General features: G+C 36.9%; 1 protein-coding gene across 1 annotated transcript; it reads right to left on the bottom strand.

Annotated features, from left to right (window-relative positions):
• Positions 1-1509: 1509 nt before the first annotated feature.
• Muc91C (Mucin 91C) lies at positions 1510-14675 on the bottom strand. The gene is made up of 4 exons (XM_085207802.1): positions 14630-14675; positions 14054-14092; positions 3680-3746; positions 1510-3240 (listed from the first exon to the last, which is right to left on the bottom strand). The coding sequence occupies exons 2-4, from the start codon at positions 14072-14074 to the stop codon at positions 1805-1807; spliced, it is 1524 nt and encodes a 507-aa protein (XP_085063928.1). The 5' UTR covers positions 14075-14092; positions 14630-14675; the 3' UTR covers positions 1510-1804.
• Between the last annotated feature and the right edge of the window lie 6408 nt (positions 14676-21083).

The raw sequence follows: 21083 nt of genomic DNA, 5'->3' as shown, positions 1-21083 counted from the left end.
ACCCGGACGCGGCTACGCCCGCGAAAATATAAGCCTAAATAATTAAAATAAGTTAAAAAATAATAATAAGTGGAGATTTATTATTAGAAAAAATATCTGAGTAACCGAAATGAACAAACAAAAGAAGTAAAAGTAACTAAAGGAAATTCTTAATATTAGAAAAAGTACCTAAAGTTTGCCGTGCGCGCGTACTAAACATTTTTCTATATTAAATAATTATTAATTTTTGCGAACAATATTAAATAAAATCCCAAATGATTAAAATTACGATATTTTAGGTGTATAACATCGGTATGGATAACCGAACTGAGATAAATTAATTATAAGCAGTAAATAATTACATAAAAAATAATAGTAATTCGAAAATATATAAAAATTTACAAAATTATCAAAGTCTGCCCGTTCGCGTCGGTCATACTATACCACTCGTAGGCTAGGTCATTTTCATTTGAAATCAGTGACATCTTAATTATTTATTAGAATGTTATACAGTAAACTATAATTTCAATCTAGATGAAATGCTAAAAGTGACTATTATATTTATTTTCATAAGGATGAATATCAAATTATAGAAATCATCTAATTTTTGTTAATGTATACAAATCTATATCGGCGTGCGCCATGTATGCATTAAGCAAACTCACTTTGGGTGACGTTTTCTTAAAACAACAAACTTTGCAAGCCGTTGCTTAGCAACGCGTAGCGACTATTGTTAGTAACATGGCGGAATAAATTGCTTGTCAAATTAATTATTTTAATATTTTGGTATATATCGAAAATATTACAAATATGAGAAAAAAAAAGTATCCTATGTTCATCCCGAGACCCTCAAGTATATCTATATGTGTATTTTATCACAATTAAATTAGCGGTTTGACCCTGATTGCGTAAAGACAGACAGACAGACAGACAGACAGAGTTACTTTCGAATTTATAATATAGGTATGGATAGAGATTTTTGTTATTTAAACAATTTAACTATGTATGTTGTTAATGACAGCTGTTAATGAAACATATTTAATTCTTAGAAGTGACTTTTTTACAGAAAGTTTTTTTGTTATAAATTATGCCAGTATTTCTCCTATGATCGTTTCTTTGTTATTATAGTATATACTATACTAGTGGGCGCGCGCAGCTTCGCTTGCTTATTTGAACCCTTAGGAGTGGATTCTAAAAAACCACGACACACGTGTTCAATGAAGTATTTTTAAGTTTGAATTGCAAATTTTATAAAAATCACTGCCGATTTTAAAAAAATCCATATAAACTTTCAACCCCTTTTCACCCCTTTATGGTTAAAATTTTTCTAAATCAATTCTTATTGGATGTCTAGATTACGAAAGTTAGCGGTTACGGCTGTGCGTGCGTGCGTGCGTGCGTGCGTGCGTGCGTGCGTGCGTGCGTGCGTGCGTGCGTCTTGCCCCAGCCAGTGGCCTGACATGTCCTTATTGTCCTTATATAATATAATATATGTGTGGTAAAATGAAAACCATTTTTAATTATTTACAATGTTTTATTTATACAAAATAATTTTCTCTTAATACTACATTTTTGTACACATTCTTTGTTACATATTAAATATACCTTAATTATATAATTAATTCGTTGAATCAGCATTGAAATTATATGAAATAAAAAAATCTCAATAAGAGATATAGATTAATGAAAAGGGTGTGGTCATAGTAACTAGTTTTTAGATAGATTGTTTCTTCAACATACTATAGAAGGTAACTATTTAATACTGTCTTTACTACTGCTGACACACTAAGCCACTAGGGGCCGTCATCCAAGTCACAGCACAGCTTTAGTACACATAGCCGCCGCTTGAATCATAACCCTGGTTGATAGTGCCTGGTACACCACTTGGATAACCACCTCCTGATCCTCCTGAAGAATAACCTCCTGATCCTCCTGAAGAATGACCACCTGATCCTCCTGAGGAGTATCCTCCAGGTCCACCTGAAGGATATCCTCCCGATCCTGCTGAAGAATATCCTCCCGATCCACTGCTCGAGTAGCCCCCACCTGACGAATGTTTGCTGGAACTGTAACCACCAGATGAACCACCTGAAGAGAATGAATGACCACCGCTAGAGGAGAAGCCACCAGATCCGCCAGAACTATGGCCACCTAAGGAGTACCCAGAGGAGCCACTGCTGGGAGCGCCGTAGGAGCTGGATGGGGCACCATAGCTACTGGATGGGCTTTTTGCTGGAGCACCGTAACTTGATGATGGGCCTGAGGATGGCGCTCCGTAACTAGATGAAGGGCCACTTGAACCAATTCCACTGCTACTAAAACTACTGCTACCAAAACCGCTGCCACCAAATCCGCTACTGCCGTGACTAGAACTTCCACCTGAAGATGTCCCACCGTATGAAGATAAAGGAACTGGGGCACCATACGAGTCAGAGGGAGAGGGGGCGCCATAAGAACTGGAAAGATCAGCACTTGAGCCAAAAGAGCCACCTGATGATGATAAGCCTCCGGATCCGAAAGAACTAGATCCATGGGAGCCTGATGATGGGGCGCCATATGATTGTGACAGACCACCAGATCCATGAGAGCCTGATGAAGGAGCACCATAAGAAGAAGAAATTCCACCTGAGCCGCCAAATGAACCACCTGAACCATGAGATGATGGTGCTCCATAAGAAGATGAAATGCCACCACCACCTGACCCGCGTAAGCCTCCTGAAGGTGTGCCGTAGGAAGAAGACGGGGCACCGTACGAGCTAGAAATACCGCCGCCGGAGCCAAATGAGCTACCTCCAGATCCCAATGATGGGGCGCCATATGAGCTGGAGGGCGGTGCCCCGTATGAACTAGATGGGGCACCATAAGAACTGGATGGCTTAGATGCACCAAATGAGCTTGATCCTCCGAATGAGCTTGATCCTCCAAAAGAGCTTGAACCCTTTCCAGGAGCGCCATATACTGTGGATGGCCCAGTGGGGACACCATAGCTCGTCGCAGGCGGTCTAGGTGCACCGTAGCTGCTTGAGGGTTTGGGTGGACCATAGCTTGATGATGGGCGAGAAGGAGGACCATATGAGTTAGATGGTGGTCCATAGCTGCTTGATGGGCGAGAAGGAGGTCCATATGAGTTAGATGGTGGTCCATAGCTGCTTGATGGGCGAGATGGGGGTCCATATTTAGAAGAAGGGCGCGGAGGGCCATAGGATGATGAAGGACTTCCGCCACCACTGGATGGAGGGCCGTAAGACGAACTCAAAGGAGCTGCAAATAATGGTATGGGTGCTTAATTCATATTTCATCGTCTGTTCTTATATATATCACTGTTCTATAACAACTTTTGTAACTTCATTTAAAAATACATATTTTGTGTATTGTGCAATCTAAATGTATTTTCTAAGAGACGACTTGACCTCGTGAACTAGCGCTGTCGCATTTTACACCAAACCACTCGCACTTGTATCTCAGTGGAATTTCTGGTATAACAGACATGTGCTTATTTATGTTCAAGGCCATTCGTGGCACAGGGCTACAAACGTGCGATTGTAGACGTGACAGGTTGTGGGTTCGATTCACACACTGACACTGAAACTGAGATTCCAGGTTCCCTAACTTGCTATGTGTGGGATAAGATAAAAAAGAAAACCTTTAAATCCAACGAAAACGAAAGAATATTATTAATTTTTATACAAGCAAAACATACCATCTCTTTTTTTGTGTTTGCCCGGTGAAGCTGCCGCCAGGGAGACAGCCAGCACCACTCCCAGGAGCTAGAGGACAAAATAAACACGTTAAATTTATTTATGTATGGTTAAATATCGAAATGCTTATATAAAATATTATATTAAACAAAAGTGAATATTAGATATTAGTTTTTTATATCCCCTTTACCCCAAAATAAGATCTAAGCCGTCATGGCACAGTGGCAAAAGCCCACGAGCAGCACGAGCGGCTCTATTACTGCCTCAGGTCGACAACGCGGTCTGTGTCCATGCAATAGCCTTCCGTATTACAAGATGAACTATTGTTTCCCTCTTTATAAACTAGTACTATATAAGTATGTATTCTTAGAACAAACAGAAGATGAATCGTCAAATATTGTTTTTATTGCCACAAACGGAAGAAAAGGGCCTCATGAGAGCAGATGGACGAGATCAGTAGGACGACGTCACGCTTGGAGCTGCGTTGCATCGTTTGAGGTAGCGTATAATATTGTACATATATTATTTCATAAGAGGTAACGTAACAGAACTGTGCGATATTAAAAACCACAACCAAAAATTTAGTATCATTTGCAAGACATCACTTTCGTTATTACGTAAACATACTCGTAGAGCACAGACAGTGTACACGCGGTGCGCACGAGCACGAGCACGAGCACGAGCACGAGCACGAGCACGAGCACGAGGAGGAGGAGTAGGAGGAGATATTGTTGTGGTCTCTACCACAAGGTACTACCTAACGCACGAATATTTTCGAAACATTTCGTAACTTTTCACTTTAGGAAAAAAAAATCAAATAAAAATTATATGAATTATTTTAATTAAAATCTGCATATTTCACAAAACTTAGAAGATGTTTGAAATAAAGAAAACTTCTCGTCCTCTTCCAAAAATATTACAAAAGTAATAATAGTTTCCGCAAGCAATAAAACTTTCTCGTATTTATACTTTTAAATATTTGAAAGGTGACTTCGAGATAAATAGAAACATTATTATTCAAGTAGCATCACAAATAACAGTAGAAGAGATCGAGTGAATGCTTATTTTACCTATAAACGTTTATTTTGTTTTATCTGCGTATTCCACACGCGCCGCCGCGCCGCGTGCTCGTCCAGCACCGCCCAGCACCGCCGAGCACGCGATGCTCCGACAGACAACTTTCGAGTTATATGCATATATATGTGATTATTAACGTGTATTTCGTTGTTAAATTTACTAATATACATAAATGTTATGTATTCATGTCATTATTATTGGTTAACATTTTTTTAAGCTTCACATTGTTTGTCGCATATGGCAGAGCCGGCAGAGACTCCGTTCCGTTTCGTTCCTTGCCAGCAGCATTGTCTTATTATCAAAGCAATCATTGCGCCATTACTGAACGAATATATCAATTACCAGTTAAAATTAACAGTGATAGATAAACTACATAAGTCTCATTGTAAGTTCGATTTCCACTCGGGGGCAACTCGCGGTGCACCTCCATAAGCCATACGAGAGCAGAATAGCAAATGTAGTGGATGCTTTATTTTAACGTTAGAGAATATTTAAGGACTTTAAAGAGGAATATTTGTATAATAAATGAGGACTTTTCAGAGCCATCAAAGTGGGAGACTAACAAATACTAGAAACTGCGCTCACTTTTGAACAGCGTCACGTACATATGTACGAGTGAATATGTTATCTATGAACTACAAGTTTCTTAAGGTTTCTCTGGCATGAACAGAATAAATAAACTTTTAATATTCTTAACGATACAACATAATTATTTGTTTTATTCGTGATATTTACCTCAGTTGATTCTACTCCCAAACATATTGGGCAGACAATGGGAAACAGGACCTCTGCTTACCCTGCTATGAGGAGTTGCCGGACTGTACACCAGTTAGACTGTATCTAATCGTAGAACTTTAATCTAGGGGATTATTGATTGAAGTCTTCTTAACATATAATATATCCCTATATCTTATAAGAACATAAAAAATGAGTCACAGCTGCAAAGAAAGACGCAACGGGGCTATTATTACATGCAACCAGAAGCGCCATGTCTTAACATTGGGTTCCTATCAACTTCTACCAAGCCGCCGCTCGGACTATCAGACTACATGAGCGCTGTTTCACGCCATCATCCCACAATGCTATCTGCTGAGAGTGACCCCGTGTTCCGCCAAACAAACTCTTCGGTTCAAAGAGCCCCTGTCAGGCCCTGCCCCATCGGGACGATGTTAATAAGACAAGACTTCATCTTTCCTGTTTTGTCCACACAAGACATAAAAACTGCTCAACCAAGTTATATGACTTAAGCTGAAAGATCACAGATTAAACCTCAAAACTTCCTCAATCAGCCATCGACAAAAAAGGCGTTCTATCGGCACTAAGCGCACCAAATGCACTAAAACGTCACACAATTTCTCACGAGTTCATTATCTATGGAGCATCAGGAAGCAGCAATCAGCGAGAATGTGTCGTCGCGAGCACAATGCCGGCACTTTCCAATATCATCTCGCGGTCGTGTTGCGTCAGAGGTCATTTATTATGAGGATGCGACAAAAGTGCCCAAAAATATCTAAATATCTGTGTGTCTGTCTGTCACTTGTAGAGGTAATTATACTGTTTCATTTTATTTAAATATTTGTTCGAATACATTTTTTTGAGTTTTGATTAGACTAAATGTGGCGTTAAGTTCCGCTTTTTTAAACATAATGGTCTTTTACATGTAAAACGGAGTGACTGCTCATTAGGTTAAGCTTTTTACGTTAAAAGTAATATTCTTTTATTGGATGAGTTTGTATTTAAAATGATGACCTACTTTCATTTAAATTTCTTCTGAAGTCAATGCATAACGTTCCTATAAAGAGTTAGGCTAACTGTTTCACTATAAAGAACAAAGCGAAACATTTATATTTTAATATTTAAATATATAATCGCCTTTTGTATCCAATTTCTTGATCCGTAAGAAATGTTATGTTAATAAAAATAATTTAATAAAAAAAAATATATATAAAAAGAAATAAAACATTGCAGGCAGGCTTAGTTATACGTTGTCCGATTAGATCGCATCATTACTTGAAGTTATGTGCTAATTGTATCAAGATAGCGGCAAATATACAAGTAAATGTTTACATTTAATACAAAATCATTATATATTACATAACGAACTACTACTCGAGCGGCGGCGACGGTATACTGTGGTATAAACTAACTGCGAGAATGGCGTCGCTTCCATAATGTCCAACTAGAGCAAGCCTTAACTCAATGATAGTTTATATAAACAAACTATAATAATAAAGAAGCTTCTGTTTTGTATTTACGACATAGTAAATAGCAACGCGACCGCGGCGTCCCGGCCGGCTCCCCGGGACGTTATTATTGTTCTAGTTTTACACAGCCTCGTGCTGGCTGTGCACCGACTACATGTTCATATCGATAATCTTGAATTTTTCAATTTTAAATATGGATTATCAAACAAATATTCGCTAAATTATATTTTGCATTTTTAGCAGCTGAGGCAGCTGAGGCAGCGCTACTTTTGGGTACGATCCTTGCTCAGTGGAATACAATATTTTAATGCGTGGGATGGAGTGTCTTAACACTAGGTTTGTCTACCCTCTTACGCCGAATAAGGCGTGGAGCTATAAAAATATATTTTTAGTTTGCTTGGTGGTTTAGTCATAGACATCTGAACTACTGTCTACGAACGTAATTTGACTAAAAGTCATGTGAAATGTCACAGTGAATGAGGACGACCCATATCGTTCTATGGAATCGAGCTTCAAAGCTTTCAAAGGTTTCCGATGTGCATTTAGTTACTTAGCCCACGCTTGTTTGATGAGGGACAGCAGACAATGCAGCGTCATGAGGTTCTCTCTTCTATATCACATGAAAGCGGGAAGTGCAGTTCATACTTCATGAAACTTACTTATTCAAATTAAAAATATTCTTTATTCAAATAGACTTTTACAAGCATTGCACTTGCACAAGATCACTTACAGAGTGTCACGACAGGAGCGCAGCAGGAAACGTCTCATATTACTAAATTCACTAATTAAAATTAATTATCTTAATTTCACGGCATAAACAATGCGAGCGACAACACCGTATGACGTGACAAATGTAACATAATAAGGACGTACTCGTACGAGTACGTGCATGTTGCGAGGATTAGCTTTCTCAACTTGTTCATTTTGGATTAGAAAAACAATTATTTTTAACCGACTTCTGTAAGAAAAGGAGGTTATCAATTCGACTGTATTTTTTTTTAATGTTTGTTACTTCATAACTTTTGACTGGGTGAACCGATTTTGATATTTTTTTTTATTTGAAAGGTGAAGCTTCCCGAATGGTCTCATTTTTTTGGTCCATATCTGACAATGATATTTATGAGAAAATCACATAAGTCTTAAATTTGCATATGTGCGCGGCAAATAGACGAATAACTCAATGTCGAGCCAACCTATTTTGATGATTCTTTTTTTATTTGAAAGGACACTCTTCAAGGATAATTTGGTGAAAGTTTGGTTAGGTTCCGATTATGGAATACGGTGAAAATTGAGAAAGTTTGTTTTTTTTGGTAAAAAATTGATTATACTGTAACAGTTACAAGCGAAAACTTTTTAAATTTATGTCAGAAGTGAGATTCTTGCCAGAAGTTGCAGTTCCTTTCAACCAACCTCATAAAAGAGGATGTTCTCATTTTCAACCAATTTCAAAAAAGGGAGATTCAAAATTCGCCAGAATACTTTTTATGTATGTTCTTGTCAATATACCAAAATGTTACTTGGCACAAAAATAATACCTAATTAATTGAAGTTTTACATGGAACAACTAAAACCACTCGATGACAACCACTACCACCACCATGACCACTCGTTTAAGAAGCATCATTTTAAGATCTACCGTCAAGCTAATGCTAAAACAATCTTACTACAATATCTAATTACTAAGCCTGATGGGTTTACTTGGCACCGACTTCAAAATTATACAATCTTTGTAAAATTATTTTTCACTTTTTAGTTCGTTGTTAGAAGTCGGCTTTTCTTTTTGTTAAAAATTAATTTATTTTATAAAACATATTATTTACAATTTTATTGTTTTTAACATAATTGTGAGTGCGTGATGACACAAATAGAGCAGGCAACTACCAGGGAGGGCTCGCACGTGCTAGTGCTAGTACTAGGCTCGTAGGTAGCTCTGCGGTCGCGGGCTTGCGTCACGCGGAAGCGGCCTTGACCCCGGCGAGCTTTCTATTTACACGTTACATCTTGTAAATGTGTTCAACGAATATCATATAATATTTACGAATACGTATACTTGTTCCGAAATGTTTTGATACATAAAAGTAGGTTAAAGTGAGATATGGATCTTTGTACTCGTAGATGTTTTCAAATTCAGCTCGTGCAAAGTCAGATAGAAAAATAGTTAGTCGAATGAACAAGCTAGCGGAAGTCAGTCGGCTCTCGATAATCTTACATGTTACTAATTACGTAGACTGTCAGCTCCGTGAGCATCCATGAGGACCGGGAGAGGACAGGCCGGGACAGCGCACCGACACTAAATGTTGGTAAACGTTGATATGCCACTAAAATTAACTGAATAGGTAAACAGGATAAGACAATCCGTTGTTCTGCCACCTTTAAATATTACGAAATTGGTCGGAAAGCAGAGAATGCAGTGTGTTGACGGCGTGGTTCTCTCTATCTACTTCGTTATACGAGTTGTTTATTGAATGATTCTTTAATAAAACTGAAATTACGTGAAATGTGTATAAACAACGACCGCATCGTGTTAATTGCACAATAATTATATAGTTCATATACTCTTATATATAATTTACGAGTAATTCATTTCCAGTAGACCAAATGGATTAACAAATAACAATGACGAATGTGCAATAAATAATACAAATTTGAATACATATTAAGCTTGAAAGCTTTAAGCTAATGAAACTGCGCGACCGCTGTTATGTGTGTGTGTGTGTGTTACACACAGGTTATTGCATAAAAACATCGTGTTTTAGATAAAATATTATTGAAATGTGTTTCAATGTATTCATATCTTGATGAAAGTTCGTGCGTGTAGAGATGTGGGTTTTTAAACGGTTTTATTTAGCTCACCCCGTTTGTTTATTTGTTTGTTTGGGTCAAATTTAGTAATTGAAATTTAACCCTCTTCCCGTTAACCGATTGATCTGAAATTTGGTATACGCCTTTGATTCTGGTGACAATACAATTATCCATATTCAATATTATTGTGAATCCAAGATGGCCGCCGCTACAAGATGGCGGACAACTTAGTTTTTTTCAATCCCATCAATATGGATATCAAATGAAAGGGCTTGTCAAGTAGAATTCAGTGGACTATACAAAATCAAAATCCAAGATGGCCGCCACTATAAGATGGCGGTCAAGTTAGTTTTTTTCAATCCTATCAATACGGGTATCATATGAAAGGGCTTGTCAAGCAGAATTCAGTGGACTATACAAAATCAAAATCCAAGATGGCCGCCGCTACAAGATGGCGGACAAGTTAGTTTTTTCAATCCCATCAATATGGGTATCAAAATAAAGGGCTTGGTAAGTATAATACAGTATACTATACACAATTACAATATGAATCTCCCACCTAAGTCAAGATCTGGTATCCTGTCGAGGACTGTGTGGCTATAGGGTGCCTAAAAATGATACGTCGCTAGGGGTACCACCCAAGGTAAAAGGTAAAAGCGCGCCGAGAACTGTATGGCACTAGGTGGATAAAAATGATATGTCGTTAGCGTTTTCCCCTCAAGATTCAGGCACATCTTGTTGTACATAGCCTTGTCCCTCTATTGGACCTCTGGGGGGGTCGTTCGTAACATTCTCCATTAACCTTGCAATAATGAGACATCGAGCCTCATTTCAACGAATTGAATAGCATGAGAAATAAAAACTAAAAACTTAAAAATAAAAAAGTAAAAAAAAAAATTTAAGTTAAACGGTTTTATATTGCAGATAAATGTACTAAAAGCTAAAAAATAATTTCATAGAAATTATGATTACTAAAATAAAATCGTGGGGACACTTGCTACTTACCACTAGGTGGGTGAAGTCTCACGCTATGTCTTTCAATTGTAGATATTGGACGTGCCCCACGATTAAATTTTAGTAATCATAATTTCTATGAAATTATTTTTTAGCTTTTAGTACATTTATCTGCAATATAAAACCGTTTAACTTAAAATTTTTTTTTTTACTTTTTTTTAAACATAACTAACCGATTTCAAAAATGTGGAGGTTCTTGATTTAACACTATGTTTGTTTGTATATTGGTAACGCGACTCTGCCATTTGCTTGCCAACTATTCATGGATTTTGATAAGTTTTTGTAAGGTAAGTCATATTTCAGAGGTGATTTTTCTTTATTTTTATTTTTTACATAAATAAATTAGCATACTTAGTAGTATGCATTGCAATTTTTATGAGAAGATCATCATTTTCTTGTATTTAAAATTTGCCTTTGTTTGTTTTCTCTTTTGTTTTACCTTAAAGGATACTAAAAAGTGCCTAGGATCCGACGATTCAAAAGTGCTTATTATTAGTCTATTAGAATAAAGTATAAATTGTAATGTAATGTATTTAAATTTTACGCATGATTTTTAATGGCACCAAGGACGATGAACGACGTTCCTCAGCAATGCTATAAAATGTTCACTTGACTCATATTAAACGATACTTTATAATGAAATATAACAAATGTATCGACATTTGTTTTACATTCGATGGTCATGGGAAGCACACTCACTCAGAAACTACAAGTGTTAGGAATCTCAATTTTGCATTACTACCGTTACTTATAGGAAGTAGGGAATTTGAACACAACACAACACAAGTGCTTACTAAGACGAGAATTTGCAATATCCTTTTCCTGAGGGGATGGAATAGGGGTTAAAAGTTTGTATGGAAAAAAATTTAAATCGGGACCGTTTTTTATAATATTGGAAATTTAAATTGTTGAAAATATTTCATTGAACACGTGTTTCATGGTTTATTAGGATTCATCCTCTAAACTGACAATATTTTCATAAATATATTTAATAAATGTTCGTATAGTTCAAGCGGGCGAAGCCGCCCAAGTCCACTAGTACATTATATGTTAAAGTATGGTATAATTCAGACATTAAGGATCGTTAAATGATTTATCTTATGTCTCAATGACAAATGACTGATCTATTCAGTCGAAGTTATACTTCAGAAAAACACACGGCTATAATTTATGTCAAAATATTGTACAATTAGGCTATCATATTACAATGAGTGTTAGCGGAGGCCGGAGGAGGAGGAGGAGGAGGAGGATCGCTAGTCCTTTATAAAAATGTGGATAAAGTAGGATTTGAACTGCACCTTTTATAATGAGCTAATGAATTGGTTGCTAGTTGTGAACAGAAGAGTATATTCTTTTTACTTTCTCTGCAAAAATGTAGAAAATACATAAGGATAGACTACAAAACTTCTCGCCTGTTTTGTACGCAAAAAGCATAACTCTGCTCTGATTCATTTATCACTCAACATTAATTCTTTTTGACCTGCTGTAGCTATTTTGGTTCCAGAATTCAAATAGTTGTCTACATCGTGATATGAATACTTACGAGGAGTATCGATGCGGTGTGAAACTAGGTAGGCAGAGGGAACCTCGCGTTACGACACTCTGCCCAGTTATTGGAAACAATAAAGTCCCCCGAGTGGTTTATCAAATCCACAACTCAACACTTTTTTATATTCTTATTTTAATGGTAACTTCCATAAAGGGACCAACAAACTACAGTTGCACTTTAATATATTTACGTAATTCCTTTTACATTATTTTATTACGCTCCAAGAGTAACAAGGTTTACGGTTTTTGTTGCATGGCAGTGCCAGTGCAGGCAGAGTTGCTTGTTTCTAACTTGTATAGGAACATTCATATATTTTGTTTTATAACACATTTTCTTGTGCTAATGGCATTAAGGCTCAAAAAATAATTTTCATTAGTTTATTGCGTTTTCATTGTTGACATATATCAATAGAGGAGAAGCCGAGCTCAACGTCCTCACTTTGTATTTCGAGATCGTGAAAATGATTACATTGAAAATGTAAAAACAATAAAACAATTCTCCGAGTGGAAATCGAACCTACTAGACCTAACTCTACTAAGTACCAGACCACTTCCAAAATGACGAATTTAATAAAACGCAATAAATACATAAAAAATTAAATAATGAAGCCATTTCACGCCTCCAGTACTAAATAAAGGACAGAGCCATGAGAGCGGCGCTCGTTTTCCCGCGCCGCGGAAACTAGAGTGCGCATTGTTCTTAAATGAAACAGCGAAAATAAAAACAACATGTCGAAATATCGACGCATTTATATTATACAAACAATTTATTTATTTAATATTTTAAAGTATATAACTCTAATTTATATTTCGTTCTGGTTACTATATTTTTATAACATTCTTTTCACGTTTTATCCCGCACAGCAGCGTGAAAAGGGAGGACCCAGTACCCAGACACCGTTCCCTACGTTCGTTGAAGTCGTGACATTGGGTGTTGAGTGGCGGAACTAAACGCTGAGCTTTGTACTACCAGAGCGGAAAATGATAATATTCTGAATACATAATTTCTCAAGGAGGGAACTCAAAGTGACTTAAATATTTGTATATAACTTTATACAAACAATATCGCTGTTTCATTTAATAACAAGTCTAAGAAGAGTCGACCGGAGAGTATACAATAATGAAAGTGCGCCCGCATTTGATGCTGTTTTTGATTTTTCTAGAAAGTTTAGTTTCCGGTTCGCTGTCCTTGACGTGTGTGCGCGTGCGCTACTCACACACACTAATTACGCAATTCAATTATTCATTCAGAGGCCAGAGCAGGATTGGACAGTAACACGAGGGCCCACCACTCAACTTGTGCCCTCAACTCAAGGAAAGTGGGGAGCGGAGTGTCTCAACACTAGGTTCCTGCTTATACTGCCGTGCGCGGGACGCTACGCCACATGTATTTAATTACCCTCATGTAATAATACATTACCACTAACAACGGACAGACAAATTAAATTATTGTGCTTGAATTATGATATACAAAATATCTTTTGAATATCTTAAGTGTATTAATAAGTACGTAATTAATTGTAACTGAATTAAATTAACATAAATATATAAGTGTTCTAACACTGAGTGGCTACAGTTGTGATTGTACTTGTAATATATGTAATATCATATTAGTATTTAACTAATATTATAAAGATGAGGAGTTTGTTTGTTGTTTACGTTAATCTCAGGAACTAGTGGTCACGAGCGTTGCGCCGAAGGGAATACAAGTGCTGTGTGTGTGCTACTCACCATTAAACGCAAGTGTGCCATCTTGTAGCGGCTCGGCTTCTGAAAAAAAATATGTACATATCGTTATTTATTTATACTATAAGAAATTATACAACATTTCTTTAAGGAGAACGAATATTCTATAGTAGTAGTGAGAGTGCGAGCGGGAATCGAATCCACTACCGCCTCGTGTGCGCGTTTGTACGTGTGAGTGATACGACAGTTACACTAAATAAAACATGCACATGTTATGTCACAAACAACTATTATTGTATAATTAAAATTAGTGTTTACTTTGTATAAATGCAACCCACAGGTATTGTTGCGGTTCGCCGACAATTTAGTCACGATTTCAAATTATACAAATTAAAGCTTAATTCTGTTTCAAATTTTACTTTAATAACTTATGGACAAAAATAGAGGAATTTTAGGAAAATTCATATCAAGTATAATTTTGGTATAGATTATAACTTTTGTTTTGAAAATGAAAACAAAATGTTTATAATATCAGGGTATTTCTCGACTACGAAATTTCTATCAAGAATCAAATTTAAATTAATAAAATTCCAATTTACCCAAATTAATTAAATAACTCACCAAAATAATTAAAAGAATCCTAAAAGCACAGAACACAATCGGCGTCCGCGGCGGCACTGTGCGGGACGCTGGCGCATCTTCTCTTTATATTAAACCCCCCCACTTTCATCTCAACTTTTGATACAAATAATGCTTATTGCTGAAATTTATAGTAAAATATAATGGATTAGTACTTATGTTTCATACTATTCATGGACATTAACCTGGTCGCTGCCAAATAACATCAAAATGTTAAATATGAATGTTACGGTTTTAAACACCCTATTTTATATCTTAAGCAATATATGACAGAGACTATATATTAAACGATGAATGTAACTTTATATGTGGATGCCAGTAGTGCCAGTAGTGGCTCGTGGCGCAGAGTTGTGAGAGTGCCATTGTTCCCAGTTCTGCTAAAATGCGGGGTTAAGCTTCGTCTCACGCGCAATGTCTTCAATTCCGATTGGAAGCAAACAAGCTTAGTGTGTTTTGGGTTAGCGTCGCGTTTATAGTCGCGCTCGACGAGGCCGGATTCAAATCTGAACTTAATATTGTTATACATATATATATATTTTTATATAAAATACATTGTTTTATTATGTTATTTTTATATTAATAACACATCCTCCAGCCACGCCCGCCACACGACGACGACGCGTGCCCGCGTGCGTGTAATATATAATTATACCAAATAATAGTTACCACATAGGTACATAATTAACATTTATAAGGAAAATAAAAACAACATTTTCATATTCAAGAACATCATAATTTTTTCTACATCCGCTTTACAATTTTCCAAACAATTGAGTCGTGCGTGGCGTTCCTAAGCTCTTCATACTTTACATATTTAAAATGTACAATATCCAACGTACACGTACGTATACACGTTACATTTAATTATTTAACAAATGTATTAAGAGTGTGAAAGTCTCGACTTAGGGCGAATCGGAGAACGCAACGTCCTAACATTCAGTTTTCTCTGTCTCGGGCGGGAGCGTGGGTGGCGGACCACCCAATTCCGATCGCTAACCCTGGCTGCGGGTTGACCTTCAGAAACACAGTATCAACTACCAGTACTTGTGTAAATAAATTAGTACTAATTTAATTATGTAAAATTTCCTAAGTTTAATATTTTAAAGTTACAATTTAATTAAATATTGAATAACGCGACGAGCTTTTATGATCATGTAAATTGTGTACAATGAGGTTATGAGTTGATAGTTAACATTTAAAAATGTTATTTTCTCCTTTTTAGAGCGTTTAAATAAAAGCTCGTCCTCACGTAGTTGTAGGTCTACTGGTCTACTGGTCTACTGGTCTACTGGCAGTGTCTTATATCTCATACGCGGTGCGTAAACTTTCATGTCTCTTGAATGCGCTGACTTGTGTGCTTCATATTTGCACATGATGTCGACATGTCTTGACAGGTCAACATCCAAGTGATCCTATAAAACTTCCTAAAAAGATCACTCTTTTCAGGTGAGCTTGTGATTGATTAATGTTAGAGAATGTTTGTAAAAGTGTAAACATTTACTAATAGTAATAAATCTCTTTTCAGAGCAAGTCGAGACAGTGCGTGCTGAGCGGCGGGCGGCGCGGCGGCCTCAGGTGAGGCTTAGTGAATTCTTGTTTGCAATCAGACACGCTAACAACAAAAATTGACACATCTTAAAATTAAAAGCAATGGCTTTGGATTCTATTAATAATTTACTTTTTATTCGACTTTAATAACTATACAATTAAATTTAGTACTTTAATCCATACTATAAAAGCATACTCCACTACTGTCCAAGAATAACCTGGTTTCCTGCGGATAACAAGTGAAGTGTTCAGTTACCCATTTCTTGGGGTAAACGAAAATCTTTTTATATTACAAAAGTGGGAAACTTGAGAAAGGAGCTTACGAGCTTTTAAGGCGAGAAGTCTCAGAAGATTTCACGCGGACGATGTGTTTGTAATTTTATAGTAACATGATAAGATAAGGGGTTCCATTTCCTGATACGGTAGTAGAGAAATGTTTTTAATGGTTTTGCGTTCTTTTTGTGTGAGTTAGTAGTGCGCGGGCACTAACGTGGAACTGTAACGCGACACTTGCGGGTTCCATTCCCACTCGAGGAAACCAAATATTTTATGTTATCATTTTGAAGTGGATAACGGAGAACCTTAATGGGAACGGAGTGTCTTAACACTAGGTTCACAGGGTCTCCTCTATCTGCCCTGTTATGTACGGAGTAGATCGTTAAGCTAAAAAAATCACTTTTTCCAATATAGCAAGATAGGCAGAGGCAGTCTTTTCCCCATTTTCCACCGAATTTCCTAGACACTGTGTGTTGAGGGGTTCGTTCGTTCATTTCCTCGGATATGGATGGAACCCACAACTGTTCCGTCTCTCCTCGCCGCGACGGCGTCTCTTGCTTTGTTACATATAACATAGGTATTCTTAAATATATTCATCATACGCTGTCTCAGTGCGCCGCGATGGCCAAATCCTATATGAAACATTTTTATATTAAACAATTTGTTCGCTCTCGTCTCGCCTCCGATACACTCCAAGGCGTCGACCACTCCGGTGTACCCGCGCGACTGCGCACTACCTATTCCAAATTCTGAAAATCGTTAAAAACCCATTCAGCTTATTTAGAAATAGCATCCGAATAAAATTTATTAAACTTTAAATATTTTATTTCAGTGTTGTATGCAATTTGTACTTTTAGACAATGTTTGTTCCATATATTTCCATTTTATATAAAAATAGCCTATATTATTGATTGTAATTCAGACAGACTAGTCGATTAGTTATAATTCTTCTCTAAATTTGTAATATCTTTCTAAGGAAAAAGATTCTAAGAACTTTATTTCTTAGTAAAGTTTCGCCTGCAAAAAACAATGTCTCTAAAATTTTCAGAAAATTAAAAGCCGAATAAGTTCCTACTACATTCTCTCTACACTGGTACTCTCACATCGCGTGCGCAGGTTTCTCAATAGTGCAGTACATCGGTCATTACGGTTACTTCATACTGGCAACACATTCAATATACTCGTATATGCTGCTTTTTAATTGCTTAGTAATTAATCTCAGACCACTAAATAAATGTAAGGAGGATGCACCGGCGACCGCCCCCCCAGCCGACCCCTATATCTGAGATCGGAATAACGAGGCATACTAACAATGTGTTATAAATAATAAATGTTATCATACATTTATTTGTTATTTGGATTTGTCGTTTAATGTTATGATTGTGGGTTTGAATCGTATTCTAGAGTATGTAATAAATAAAAAAGATGGCTATTTTGATTTCGGCAGAATATTTATTTTAATTTCCTCGCTTTCTCGCGTACATTTCTTGTCTTTACACTAGGTTACCTTTGTTACCCTGCTAAACGGGAGAAATAGCATGAAACAACTAATAATATGAAAAAAAATCCTTACAAAAAGCTACCTTACTTTATTGTTTGTTGCAGACTTAAGCGAAAAAATCTTTCTTTACAAGTTGGCCTTTGATCTTGATATCTTGTAACAGAGGAGCCAGTTATCTTCCCTTTAATAACTTGAATTTTCTTGTTTTATCTTGAAATTAAGCTACAATTTACTTTGGTACAGATGTCTTTCTTGATGTTCAAATTCATATTTATAATTTTATTATTGTTATCGGCAGCAAATCGGAAACAGTTTCTTGACATGAGACTCTCTGCCTTTTTGTTACCTTTACGCTGTATCCCGTGTGTCGCACTCGGATCCCGCGTACCACCTGGTATCTTTATTTCTGTCTTGAGTAGAGTGTATTAACGATGGGTTCCCTCTACCCTCTACATACATTGCTACAGGCGGGATTCAGCTAGAAGTAGAAGTGGTTCTCTGTTTACCATGCAATGCGGGAAAAGTGAAACAAAGGAAAAATAATGATATTTATCTTTTTAGTGTTTATTTAGCTTGTTAGTTTTTATTTAGTGTTTATTTATATTCAAATCTCTGATGTGAAATGAACATAAATCGTAATGAAATATGTAATGCTGGTTGAGAGGCCTCATTAGCGCCGTATCTTATATACAGTATTTTAAACGTGAAGAAGATTACATTATATTATTTTAAAGTGCAATTATTAACTTAACTAACTACGACTTAAATACATTAAAAATATATAATTTGGAGTTGAACTAGCTATCTAAAGGAACTATGTACACGCAACTTGTTATTCGTAAAGTACGTAACACGTAAATAAGTAAAACGTTACTAATATTTTTGTTCATAATGTTGTTATTTTCAACTTTACCTTTTTCATATATTTTTATGTATCTACAACTCTACATATCACAATTACTAGTCGGGGGAGTCAATAACTTTCATTTCATCGCTCTAGCAACGTGCGGGGAACGCTGGTCTTAACACTGGCTTCTCCTGCCTACCGGGACTGCTTGTCGGGATACAGCGTGAAAGTAAAAAAAGCAAAAACCTCGCCGATACACAAATACATCAAATGTTATTGCCACGCACCTACTACAATTTTATTGATTTACTCGTAATCCATTCTCTTAACGACCAGCTGATGATGGTACGTCGTGTTGCGTCACTTCATGGCCCGACCCATGCTTAGAATATCTGTTAAGTGTTACGTATACTTACAATTGTGCGTTTGTTTGTTTGTTTGTCGACGACATCAATAGGGGACTACTAAATTTTACATCATTTGATTTTAGTGTTGTTGCCTAACTCTTGTAATGCTCGGCCCGCCAGGTCAGTGTGTCCATTCCAACGAGAAAGAACGATAATATTGAGAATTTATGTTTTACTGTCTTATTTGATAATAAATGAGAAGGTTCTCTGTTCTCTATATTGTATAACTATACATTTTTTATGTTTTGTTCATCAATTTCTCCGTCATTTGTAGACCGATATTAATTGTACTGATCTCTACTGTCCTCTGCTCTGTCCGCAACTCTCTGAAATAAAGGTTTAAGTGATGAGGGGTGTGGTCGGAAGCTGCCAGCCTCTTGTAACGTCGTGTTACAGAAGTTGCTTGAAGCATTATTAATGCTAAGTTATTTAAATTTCATTAAAAGTGCAAATTGTATGTAAATACAATTGCTTCATACGTCTGTTGCAACATTTTTTAATAGGATTTAACAGAGCGTCTGACTGTAAACGCGACTACAGTTGAGTTACCGTGCTTTAAGGTGTAATGTAACTTCCTGGCTGCTCTGCAGCTTCACGCTTTTTGCCGCATAGAAAGATAAGCACAGAAGACCTAGTGTAAAAACGTTCTGTCCTCCCTTTCGGTCCAAAATTCGAGCGCACTGAGTGGTTAAACTCAACTCCACGCGTTGTGTTTGGCGGGAGGAACCCAACTCATAATCATCAAGACCAGACTGTCGCTGCTATGTGTGCTAATGTCGCTAACAACATTACAGAGGCGGGATGCGGTAACCAATTAGCGGATTAAACCACTGCGAGTAATGTCATAAACATTATTGACATGTGCCTTTAGAAATCCGTAATGTCTTAAAAAACATGGGTTTTCGCGTGTATTATATAAGACACTATCAAGAACACAACTAGAGATATTTTTCAAGTGTATATTTATTCCAGGCTATATTATTGTTCAAGTGTCAAGTGGCGGCGTCCGGCCAGAAACGACAACACTTAGCGAGGAAATGAAATATTATCAAATGAGAATCGAACCTACAACCCGTCGCGCTTACAGTCGCACGCTTACGACCTTACGCCACCACTGACTCTGTACGGTTAACCTACTTTGATTAAAAACCAAATCGTTTAAAACAACCTGAACAATTCAAAGATAATAATGATGGACATTTGCCGTCTCTTTGTCGCGGTGACATAATGACACGAGGCGAGGCGAGGCGAGGCGAGGCGAGGGATGGACATGGACAGCAATCATAATCATCTTTACAATTGGACATCACGATTCGCGGAAGATAAGTTTGAAGTAATGAAATATAATAATTGCTTTTATGTAAGTTTTTGTTTGGTCGGTGAATGTATGAACGTGTGCTTCCCTCTCCTCTGCCGGTCGGCGATAGTGCTCTATACCATATTCGTATCCCGTTTTTTACCTAATTTGCGTGGACTATTGCAATTTATTTCCCGCCCTTATTTGTAAAAGTTTCGAAAAATTATTTATAATTCAGCGTTCTTCGCCGAGTAGCTCCGGTTGTGCGTCACCTGTCTGTGGGTCAGGACAAGGCGCGGCGTTGATCTCTGCCACTCAACACACAGTGCCCTGAAAATTGGATGAAAAGTAACAGATAGAGTGTGTTCCTAGACTGGAGAATCGGTGTACGTCGGTACTAGAGAGTGTGAAAACACTCGGTGTGAAAAAAAAACATAGTGACTTATTTTTAATATTTCATGTTTAAAATTAGGGATAAAGACAGGAAATAAACGACTCATAAGGCATTCTAAATTACGAAGCGTAAAAACTTTTATGGAAGAAACCTCGACTAGCACAAA

The sequence above is a fragment of the Heliconius melpomene genome, chromosome 3 (genome assembly GCF_056956725.1).
Source record: "Heliconius melpomene rosina isolate 202511_hmr_F chromosome 3, ASM5695672v1, whole genome shotgun sequence".
Lineage (NCBI taxonomy): Eukaryota > Metazoa > Arthropoda > Insecta > Lepidoptera > Nymphalidae > Heliconius > Heliconius melpomene.
Note: the sequence above shows the minus strand (reverse complement) of the source record. Positions and strands in the feature narration are given on the sequence as shown.

Bases quoted from the DNA above. Each gene is read 5' to 3' on its own strand.
- Muc91C (XM_085207802.1), bottom strand. From the start codon at position 14,074: ATGGCACACTTGCGTTTAATG. The intron at 3,747-14,053 runs GTGAGTAGCACA...TTTGTCCTCTAG, and splicing joins TGGCACACTTGCGTTTAATG to CTCCTGGGAGTGGTGCTGGC. The intron at 3,241-3,679 runs GTATGTTTTGCT...CATTATTTGCAG, and splicing joins CAAACACAAAAAAAGAGATG to CTCCTTTGAGTTCGTCTTAC.